This window comes from Neoarius graeffei, chromosome 21 (genome assembly GCF_027579695.1).
Source record: "Neoarius graeffei isolate fNeoGra1 chromosome 21, fNeoGra1.pri, whole genome shotgun sequence".
Taxonomy (NCBI): domain Eukaryota; kingdom Metazoa; phylum Chordata; class Actinopteri; order Siluriformes; family Ariidae; genus Neoarius; species Neoarius graeffei.
The window spans coordinates 9,240,427-9,252,514 of NC_083589.1; the positions used below are offsets into that span (position 1 = coordinate 9,240,427).

At 41.3% G+C, this 12,088-nt stretch overlaps 1 protein-coding gene across 1 annotated transcript in view; it reads right to left on the reverse strand.

Moving 5' to 3' along the window:
* Nucleotides 1–548: 548 nt before the first annotated feature.
* The window catches only part of grm8a (glutamate receptor, metabotropic 8a), a 525,298-nt gene continuing 513,758 nt past the window's right edge, over nt 549–12,088 (reverse strand). The window contains exons 9-10 of the mRNA XM_060903017.1: nt 1,606–1,852; nt 549–598 (exon numbers count right to left, since the gene is read on the reverse strand). Coding sequence (XP_060759000.1) covers nt 549–598; nt 1,606–1,852 — 297 coding nt within the window. The remainder of the gene's footprint in view (nt 599–1,605; nt 1,853–12,088) is intronic.

Consider the following 12,088-nt stretch of genomic DNA (forward strand, 5'->3'; position numbering starts at 1 on the left):
TAGCCAATACAAGACACAGCTCATCTTGTTATGCAAATTTTGGACAACGTAGAACAAGAATTTGAAAAAAAAAAGTGCACATCCACAAAAATACATACAATAGGAATTACATCAAACATGGTCAGCTCTGGTAGATTTCATATACCTTATCGTTTTATGTTCACATTCCAAAAGGCTCAATGGAAACACCAGGATCACATCTCACATCTCACACTGGAGCAGGTTTTCATTTCTGTGGGATGCTTTTTACGTTTTCTTTTTTGACATATTTTATTTGTCACAAATGCAAGCTTTCATCTGTTTTTGTTCCTTTGATTGTGTTTGTGCTTCGCGCGCGCGTGTGTGTGTGTGTGTGTGTGTGTGAGACAATCGTGGTAGCACTAGATTGCACAGTAGTACCCCACTGATGTGATGCAGTGGTCTTGTTCTCTCACAGATGCAGATTTATGCAGAATGACAGGAAAAGTCTCATGCTCGGCTGCCTGTCAGGATCAAATGACATGTCTTGATTTGGAGAGGCTTCACTCCTCCACGGAGGCAGTCCCATCTCAGATGGCGTGATTAGTATAGCTGACGTAAGTGGTCTTGGTGGAGGGTGCTGCCAAACAGCAGAGAAACACTTTTTTAAAAAATGTATTTTCATGCTGATTTGCATAACTATGTTTGTCTTTGCTCTCATTAATGAATTACAGACCGCTTCAACAATGACTTCACAAGGATTTCATGGATAAAACTATCAAAGTTGACAAGTGTGAGAGAAATACCTGCTCATTGCATACTTTAAATGATCTATAGTATTTAAATTCAAACTTGATTTTTTTTCATTGATTAGTGTTGGATTAATTAGGCATGTAACGATTCACCCAATTCATGATATCGGGTTCATGATGCAATTTTCCCATGATATTTTTGGGAAAAAAAAAAATATATATATATATATAAAATGGAGAAAATTTCATTACCAAAAAAAAGCAGCATTTTTTTTCTTTACCAACTTAAATATTAATTTTGTTCAATTAAGAAAAAAACAGCAACAACTTTTGTTTCATTTTCTGAATAATCGACAACAATTATTTACCTACATTTGTAAAGGGTGGAGTAAAGTAAAATAGCCTATTAACAAAAATATTCTTTTTATTCCAAATGAAAAAGTTAATAATAAATATTCCTTTTCTGAAAAAAAACTTTATGAAAATGTGTTCTGCCTCCATTTGCTTCTCTTTTCTTTATCTCTCCAGTCTGTAAAAAGAGAGCTCTGATTTCTTGTTAAATCTATTTGTAGTCAGTCACACAACAGCTCTTTCACATTTTATATGTTTTTTTTTTGTGTGTGTTTTCTCGACATTAGATCTGCGCTACTTCCGCCTATGATGAAGTCACGTGCAATCCTTCTATTTTATGTTATTTAAACAACACAATTACAGCTAGGAAAAACTTAGAGATTATGCAGCCTGATAATAACTGTGATTAATTTTTTATTTCATTGATTTATGAATCATCATAAATTTGTATCACAATTTATCATCACAGAGTATATCATTGCATGCCTCCATCAGTACTTTACAGCAGCTGCTGTTATCCGGTATGAATAATGACATCACTCACTGTTGGTCTCCATGCTTTCGCAGAGCTCTGTCTTGACCTCTCCATTGGGGCGATCGCCTCCTTTCTGGGTGAGCTTTCCCGACATGGTGGCTGCAGTGACAATGGCCTTGAAGCTGCGCTTGCACTTTGGCACATTCTGCTCTGGGTGGAAGATGATGATGTAGACCTTCGGCATGTAAAGCATCCCCAGTGATACTGAGGCACTCAGGCTGAGAGAGATGGTGAGGGTGGTGGTCTGGATGTACATCTGAGAGACACATCGGTGGAAAAAGAGAAGGATTTAAACAAGTTGATGATAATTTTTGAAATAATTTTCAAGAATATATTGAGTATTATGATATTTTGCTATTGTACTTCATTATTGCCCTTAAAGGTGCCAGGTCATATTTTTATTGTTCTACCTTGACAAATAGAAAAATATGGAGATCATGATGTACAGTAATTGTTAGAAGTAATGTGATCAAAGTAAATGCCTTTTAATAAGCAAATAAATAAATAGTATATATTAATAATTAATGAGATATAATGAAGGAGGTGGAGCTAAATCAGTGTGTAAGTAAGTAAGATGAGCCTTATTTATTTATACAACAGGGCTGAAAATCTGAAAGAGTCAGGAGTAAAATAAGCATTTCAGGAGTAAAACTGCTAGCTAAATGAGCTAACTCTGGACTAAACGGCTGATATGCGCTGCTGCTGTAAGAGCGGATCTAAGAGTGGGTGTAAGAGCGGATCTAAGAGTGGGTGTAAGAGTGGATAATGTGGTACAAAATACAATTACAGTGTACTTACAGAAGGCCAATTCTGTAGTGTGGCTAACTGTCACATTTCATTCCGACATTGCGAAGCTGATTAGCCCACAGGTGATTTTTTTTTTTTAGTTTAGTTTTAGCCGGGCACCACCCAAACTGATAATCACAATTTTTCTTTGGCTAATCAGACATAAGATACACACCACTCTTGCCGGAACAGTTGGGGGTTAGATGCTTTGCTCAAGGGCACTTCAGCCAGTCCTGCTGGTCCAGGGAATCGAACCAGCAACCATTTGGCCCCAAAGCTGCTTCTCTAACCATTAGGCTTCCCCTCAATTAGAAAGTGAATAGCGGGAGGCTTTTGTGTGTTCTTCTGTATTTTTGCATTGCAGTCATCTGAGAAATTTGCTTACCTTGCTGTGCACATTTACTGTTCAGTGCTTTAGCGTTGGTGCTAATACTATCAGTCAGGTTAGAGAACAAACACAGATTCCATCCACACAGAGCCACTGCTCGTGAAATAAGTGTTAATGAAGGTTTTGGGGTGCAGCAGCACACCAGGCCTTATGGAGACGCAAATGGAGACCCCTGCTTTCCAGCTTTCCCAGAAAAACACTTTAATTTCAAGGGGGAAAAAAAATCAACTGCTGTTCAGCCATTAGTTCTCAATTCCAAACAATAATTTCACTTCAGATTGATTATACAAGTTGCACAAGTTGGTAAATTGGTTAGTGTTCTTTTGTATTCATATTGCCGCTCGAAAAAAAATATATAATATAATTGTAAGCACTGACAGTGTGGTACAATGCTGATGGCTGCAGTTTACTTTCTTACTTTCTCTCTCTCTCAGTGAAAAAAATACTTAGAAATATTAAATAAAAAATAAATTACATTATTTATTGATTGCCATGCATGGTGTATTAACGACTTGCAAGCAGTGTTCTCAGGATAAGCACTGGCTCCACAACCCTGACCAGATAAAGCAGTTACTGTAGATCAGACCTGGGCATTATACGGCCCGTGGGCCAGAACCGGACCTCATGATGCCATAGCATTTTAAACCATTTTTTTTTTAAATTAAGCTAAAAAAAAAACTAATGAAAGGAACAATATCGGCTAAATTGCTGGCTAAGCTATAAAAGCTGCAATGACTTTTCTCAAAGCTTCATAGACTGAAGGAAGGAAATGTAAAAAAAAAAAGTTAAGTCAAGTCAGTTTATTTATATAGCGCTTTTAACAGTAGACATTGTCACAAAGCAGCTTTACAGAAAATTAAAGACTTTAAACATATGAACTAATACATTTATTTATCTCTAATTTATACCCAAGTTATGTATTTGCTCAGAAAATTGCCAAAAGGAGCAGGCCATTTCCCAATGGGAGATTTATTAAAGAGTTCCTGGTGGAGTCCATAGTGAACCTCTGCCCAGAGAAGACAGTCTTTTCAACCTCAAGGTGAACAAGTACAAGGAGGGTTGAGGATATCATGGGAAATCTGGAGCTACAGCTGAAAAACAAGGCCGACAATTCCATCTTCTTCTCCTTGGACCTGGATGAGAACTGTGATGCGCGTGATACAACATGACTACTGATCTTCACAGAAGGAATAACTGAAGACTTTGAAATTAAAGGGAATTTCAGGGTCAGGGTCAGCAATAATTTATTTGCGGAGGTAAATGCATGCATGCAAAAGTTAGGGCTGCAGTGGAAAAAGTTAGTTGGTGTTAAAATGCTGGCCTTTCCAAGAGGATGCTGGATAAAATGACCGAGATTAACCCAGAAGAGAAGCTATTATTTTTGTATTGTATTTTTCATCAGGAGGTTCTCTGCAAGTCGGTACTGAAAATAAACCATATGGTTGATGTTGTTTCAAAAGTTGTAAACTTCATTAGAATGAGAGCATTAAATCACAGGCAATTTGTTGTGCAGTTGGAGGAGCATGAGGCACGCAATCTGATCTGGGCCACCACCCAGCTGTCAGAAGGCTCAACCTGCAAAGTGCTCAAAAGAGTGTAGGACCACAAGTCAGAGATTCAGGAGTTTTGTCAGATGAAAGGAAAGAACATTTTAGAACTAACCAGTCCAGAGTGGTTGGCTGATTTGGTGTTTGCCCTTGACATACAGTAACTTCCTTCATGAATGAACTCAATTCAAAATTGCAAGGAAACGGTCTCTTTGCTCATGAGATGCACATCCTATAGTCAAGGCCTTCATGAAGAAGCTGCTTCTCCTTTCTAGACAAGTGGAGAGCAACACATTCTCCCCCCACACACACACACACTCTGTCTGTCCCTCTCAGTTACATGTTGATCCTGAGACCAAGATGCTGACCTCTTCTGCTCCTCAGACCTGACTGATCCATCCTGATGCCCTACTTCTGGCTGGAGTCTCATCACTTTGCTCCTGTGGAGGACGGCCCCATATGGACAGTCGAAATTCACACTTGGAAGATGGCTCTGGACCCTTACAGTAATACATTTGACTTGCTAACTTTAGGACTGCAGTTGTCATGAACGGTTCTGCACTCAAGTTTCCATCAATGAACAGTTTAGAACTTCAACAAAACAGACTTCATGTTAAACTATAATGAATTTTCTGGTTTTACAGTTGTACTTTGTGACAATATAGGACACTGTTATAGAAGCGAGTTATTAATAATCATGTTGTCTATCACCCAAATGAGGATGGGTTCCCTTTTGAGTCTGGTTCCTCTCGAGGTTTCTTCCTCATGTCGTCTGAGGGAGTTTTGCCTCAACACCTTCACCTCATGGTTACTCATTGGGAGTAGATTAGGGATAAATTAGCTCATTCTTAAAGTCTTTAATTTTCTGTAAAGCTGCTTTGTGACAATGTCTATTGATACGGTAAAAGCGCTATACAAATAAACTTGACTTGACTCATACACCTTCCCACACTAAAAGAAAGGACTCCATCTGCTGATAAGCTCAACAGATATGCAGCCATGTTGAAGGCACTGCCTGGTGAGTTATTCAGGAGATTTGAAGTCTTCAAAGCACTGAAACTTGAAATGCTCACAATTCCGTGTCCTTACATGCAATGTGGACAGAGACACCAGTGAACTTGAACTCAGAGACTACACCTCAAATCAGTGATATTAGTCATTTTACTCATCTCTCAAAGAGAAGAACTTCCTACACATAAGGAGTCTAGCTCAGAGAATTCTTGTTCTCCACGAATAAACATATATATGTGAACAGACACTCTCAGTAATGAACTTCAACAAGTCAAGATAGAGATCCTCTCTCAGTGATGATCACCTGTTAGCTGTGCTCTGTGAAGCAACAGCAGGAATCACACCTGATGTTAATTCACACATCAGAGACTTGATTCCTCCCACTGAATAAGTTGGAAAACTACCCATCCATCCATCCATCCATCCATTATCTGTAACCACTTCTCCTGTACAGGGTCGCTGGCAAGCTGGAGCCGATCCCAGCTGACTATGGGTGACAGGCAGGGTACACCCTGGACAAGTCATCAGATCATCACAGGGCTGACACATAGAGACAAACAACCATTCACACTCACATCTACAGTCAATTTAGAGCCACCAATTAACCTAACCTGCATGTGTGGGAAATCGGAGCACCCGGAGGAAACCCACACAGACACGGGGAGAACATGCAAACTCCACACAGAAAGCTCCCCAATCAGCCACTGGGCTCAAACCCAGAACCTTCTTGCTGTGAGGTGACAGTGCTAACAACTACACCACCATGCTGCCAGAAAACTACCCATGGATTGTAATTTATATCACAGAGATCTTACCGCTGTACTCTAAAAGACTGTAATAATGGCAGATGTACTTGTGAGGTAGCACTTGTTGTCAAAGATACAAGCAGGAATACAGGATGGGTCGTGTTCATGAAAGCTGATTGGTAAAGTGTGTGGCTTTGTCCCACAGTGCAGTAAATCAAACCACTTTAATAAGATACTGTTTGGAGTGATTTTCACTGTAATAAATAAGTTATCTATAATTCAATCTAATCTTCAGCTGTAGTTGGCTGTGTTAGCTGGCTCAGGAAAGCTCCTCAGGGTGGATATCGAGGACACAGAGCAGTTCTCACTCAACCATTCACACCTATGGGCAAGTTAGAGTTGCCAGGTAACCAAACCACATATATTTGAGCCATGGGGGAAACCGGAGCACCTGGTGGAAACCCACACAGAGATGGGGAGAACGTGCAAACTCCACACAGAAAAGCCCCCATCGGCTGTGAAGTTTTGAACCCAGAACCTTCTCACTAGACAACATGACCACTATACCTATACCACCGTGCTGCCCATTTAATCTAATGACAATATTAGAAGTTATGGTGTGACAAAATTTGTTTGTCCCCTGGCTACAATCTGGGTTTCTCATGAGGGAAAATAATCCCCCTTTGCCTTGGATGGATGAATGAGCAAATGAATGATCCCAAGACAAGGCACTTTTCTGTACAGTATTTTATGATATAACATTTAGTTGTCCTTTGTAATATTGTTGGCTAAATGTCATTACAGACCATCAATCTGCCAATGTCAGGTTTTGCCAAGACTTGAGAAGAAGAGATGACAATCGCTGAGACAATACAGTAGCCAGGTCAATATGAGGTAAGATTGTCAAGTTTATTTTTATAGCGCTTTTAACAATAGACATTGTTGAGCCCATATTATCATTGTGTTTAATGTAGCCTCCATTTCATGACATTTTCTCTTTTAAAGATTTGACCTCTGTATTGTGGAAATGCAGTGATTGTGGACTCAACTAATTAGGGCCCGAGCCCTATGGGCGAAGGCCCTATTGTTCTTGTAAGAGTTCACTATTATTATTCTTCCGTCTTCTTCTTCTTCTTCTTCTTCCGTCTTCTTCTTTATTTTTCTCCGCTGTTGGGCCATTTTCGGGGCGCTTGCCATGGGCGAAAACGCACGAAATTTGGCGCCAGTTCCGAGAATTGCCACCGCTACTCAGAACCAGAAGCCCAAACTTGGCCGGGGCTCAGGGCCTCTATAGCGCCCCCTAAGTCGTTGTTATTTTGGCCTCCCGCATTAAGGTGCCTGGGTGCCATGTAATTTGTAGTAGTGGCGTGCCATTTGGTACGCATATGTATCTCACTAAGCCGGACAAAAATGTAATGCCAATGCATTGGCCACGCCCAACAGGAAGTGAGGTAATTTCACTTTTGTGCGAAATGCATGGCCACGAAGACGGCGCAACTCCTCCTAGACCGTTCATAGGAACGTCACCAAAATTGATAGACATCATCTACAGACATGGCTGACAAAAGTTACTAAATACGTTTCACGTAGGATAAACCGTTCAGAAGTTATACGTCAATCAATTTTCGATGCAAAATTTTACATGCTTAAAAATTCATAACAAATCTTCTGATTGCTCAAAACTGCTCATACTTCACACGCAAATCACTCATTGGGCTTCTGACATGTTACCCAATTTTTGTGATATTTCGCCACTGGGGGCGCTATTTTTGGGCAAAAATTCCAATCTTTCCTCAACTTTGGTCAAACCTCACGGCCACCCTCTTACTACCTCCCATGTCATGTATACCACATTTTGGAAATTTTCGTCCATGGGGGGTGCTGTTTTTGGCCGACGCAATTGCTCCAAAACGGGTTTTTGGTAAATAATTCCATAATACTTTTCCTTCACACCACTACCTTGTGATAGTACATTGCTGTTGTAGACCCTTATTTTTCCAACTCATAATCGCTCATGTACAGCATAGCGCCACCTACTGACATGGGAAAAACCAAACAATTTATTCTTCAAAAATCTATATCTCATCTTCTATTTACTCAATTGTCATCAAACTTCATACGCAAACTCTTCATAGCTCACCTGACATATACGCCAAATTTTGTGCACTTTCGCCCCTGGGGGTGCTGGTTATGGCAAAAATGATATTGCAGCTTCTGATTTGTCAAACTTGGCAAGCAAACTCTTTTCAAGACCCTTATTGAGGCGCTTGCCATGGTCGACAACGCACGAAATTTGGCTCCTTTTTCGTAGACTGCCACCGCTACTGAGAACCAGAAGCCCAGATCCAGGCGGGCCTCAGGGCCTCTATAGCGCCCCCCGAGCACTGTACAGAGCGAGACCCTATTGTTACCATGTGTCCAATTCTGTGCTTTGTCGCCATTGTGGGAGTAATGTCTCTTGCCGAAGAAGCTGTGGAAGTTATTTCGCGGGGACGCATGCCCCCGCCCCCCTTGGCCGCTGGCGCGAGGGCCCGTGGAGGCCGCTTGCGGCTTTAATTCCATCTGTTATCCGTGACCGCTTATCCTGTGCAGGGTCATAGAAGTCTATCCCAGCTGACTATGACAGGTGAGATACACCCTGGACAAGTCACCAGGTCATCACAGGGCTGACATACCGTATAGAGACAAACCATTCACACCTATTTAGAGCCAACAATTAGCCTAACCTGCATGTCTTTGAACTGTGGGGGAAACCAGAGCACCCGGAGGAAACCCACGCAGACACGGGGAGAACATGCAAACTCCACACAGAAAGGCCCCCGTCAGCCACTGGGCTCGAACCCAGAACCTTCTTGCTGTGAGGTGACAGTGCTAACCACTACACCACCGTGCCACCCTCAACTAATTTATCCCACTTATTCATCTGACAGGTTGTCATTTGTTTACCCTTTCTTACAGGTCAAAACAGATGAACATTCAATTTATAAACTTCATGATGGATATGGACTGAAACACACATTCATTTACTGTATGTAAATGAATTTAAGACATGAATGAAATTCATATTCAAGACATATATTTACAGTTGGATTTTTATAAACAACCCACAATGGCTGTTAGACTGGTACCAAAATTCAAAAAAGTGCTTATTTAAGGAGTTAAAGGCATTTTTGAGACAAAGTCGGCAAGCAGTCTTATTTTGTCAATTTGGGTGTGCCGAATTCAAATCTGCAATATGCCGAGCTCTATCTGACCTCTGTTGACCTCTAGAGGTCATTGAACTTTGGGCCTGTAAACGTCTCAGCTGAACCCAGTTTCTCAGCTTTCTAAGGAATGAAATGTACTAAAATGATTAATGAAGTTAGCAAATGGCCTTGTTTGTTAAATGTTTGGGTGCTGAATTCATTTTTCATTTGTAAAACGACATATGACCTCTGATAACCTCAAGGTCATTAAACTTGGCCTATAGGCCTATGCATTTAACGGCATTTTTAAACTGACTTTACTCCCCCAAAAAGAATATGAACAGACAAAAAACAAATAGAAAGGAACAAATACAACATTAAAGCCGCAAGCGGCCTTGACGGGCCCTCGCGCCAGCGGCCAAGGGGGGCGGGGGCATGCGTCCCCGCGAAAAACCTTCCACAGCTTCTTCGGCAAGAGACATTACTCCCACAATGGTGACAAAGCACAGAATTGGACACATGGCAACAATAGGGTCTCGCACTGTACGGTGCTCGGGGGGCGCTATATAGGCCCTGAGGCCCGCCTGGATCTGGGCTTCTGGTTCTCAGTAGCGGTGGCAGTCTAAGAAAAAGGAGCCAAATTTCGTGCGTTGTCGACCATGGCAAGCGCCCCAATAAGGGTCTTGAAAAGAGTTTGCTTGCCAAGTCTGACAAATCAGAAGCTGCAATATCATTTTTGCCATAACCAGCACCCCCAGGGGCGAAAGTGCACAAAATTTGGCGTATATGTCAGGTGAGCTATGAAGAGTTAGCGTATCAAGTTTGATGACAATTGAGTAAATAGAAGATGAGATATAGATTTTTGAAGAATAAATTTTTTGGTTTTTCCCATGTCAGTAGGTGGCGCTATGCTGTACATGAGCGATTATGAGTTGGAAAAATAAGTGTCTACAACAGCAACGTACTATCACAAGGTAGTGGTGTGAAGGAAAAGCATTATGGAATTATTTACCAAAAACCCGTTTTGGAGCAATTGCGTCGGCCAAAAACAGCGCCCCCCATGGACGAAAATTCCCAAAATGTGGTATACATGACATGGGAGGAAGGAAGAGGGTGGCTGTGAAGTTTGACCAAATTTGAGGAAAGATTGGATTTTTTGCCCAAAAATAGCGCCCCCAGTGGCGAAAGTGCACAAAATTTGGCGTATGTGTCAGGTGAGCTATGAAGAGTTTGCGTATGAAGTTTGATGACAATTGAGTAAATAGAAGATGAGATATAGATTTTTGAAGAATACATTTTTTGGTTTTTCCCATGTCAGTAGGTGGCGCTATGCTGTACATGAGCGATTATGAGTTGGAAAAATAAGTGTCTACAACAGCAACGTACAATCACAAGGTTGTGGTGTGAAGGAAAAGCATTATGGAATTATTTACCAAAAACCCGTTTTGGAGCAATTGCGTCGGCCAAAAACAGCGCCCCCCATGGACGAAAATTCCCAAAATGTGGAATACATGACATGGGAGGTAGTAAGAGGGTGGCCGTGAAGTTTGACCAAATTTGAGGAAAGATTGGATTTTTTGCCCAAAAATAGCGCCCCCAGTGGCGAAATATAACAGAAATTGGGTAACATGTCAGAAGCCCAATGCGTGATTTGCGTGTGAAGTATGAGCCGTTTTGAGCAATCAGAAGATTTGTTATGAATTTTTAAGCATGTGAAATTTTGCATCGAAAATTGATTAACGTATAACTTCTGAACGGTTTATCCTACGTTAAACGTATTTAGTAACTTTTGTCAGCCATGTCTGTAGATGATGTGTATCAATTGTGGTGACATTCCTATGAACGGTCTAGGAGGAGTTGCGCCGTCTTCGTGGCCATGCATTTCGCACAAAAGTGAAATTACCTCACTTCCTATTGGGCGTGGCTAATGCATTGGCATTACATTTTTGTCCGGCTTATTGAGATACATATGTGTACCAAAAGGCATGCCACTACTACAAGCTACATGGCAACCAGGCACCTTAATGCTGGAGGCCAAAATCACAACGACTTAGGGGGCGCTATAGAGGCCCTGAGGCCCGCCTGGATCTGGGCTTCTGGTTCTCAGTAGCAGTGGCAGTCTAAGAAAAAGGAGCCAAATTTAGTGCGTTGTCGACCATGGCAAGCACCCCAATAAGGGTCTTGTAAAGAGTTTGCTTGCCAAGTTTGACAAATCAGAAGCTGCAATATCATTTCCACCATAACCAGCACCCCCAGGGGCGAAAGTGCACAAAATATGGCGTACATGTCAGGTGAGCTCTGAAGAGTTTGCCTATGAAGTTTGATGACAATTGAGTAAAGAGAAGATGAGATATAGATTTTTGAAGAATAAATTTTTTGGTTTTTCCCATGTCAGTAGGTGGCGCTATGCTGTACATGAGCGATTATGAGTTGGAAAAATAAGTGTCTACAACAGCAATGCACTATCACAAGGTAGTGGTGTGAAGGAAAAGCATTATGGAATTATTTACCAAAAACCCGTTTTGGAGCAATTGCGTCGGCCAAAAACAGCGCCCCCCATGGACGAAAATTCCCAAAATGTGGTATACATGACATGGGAGGTAGTAAGAGGGTGGCCGTGAAGTTTGACCAAATTTGAGGAAAGATTGGATTTTTTGCCCAAAAATAGCGCCCCCAGTGGCGAAATATCACAGAAATTGGGTAACATGTCAGAAGCCCAATGAGTGATTTGCGTGTGAAGTATGAGCAGTTTTGAGCAATTAGAAGATTTGTTATGAATTTTTAAGCATGTAAAATTTTGCATTGAAAATTGATTGACGTATAACTTCT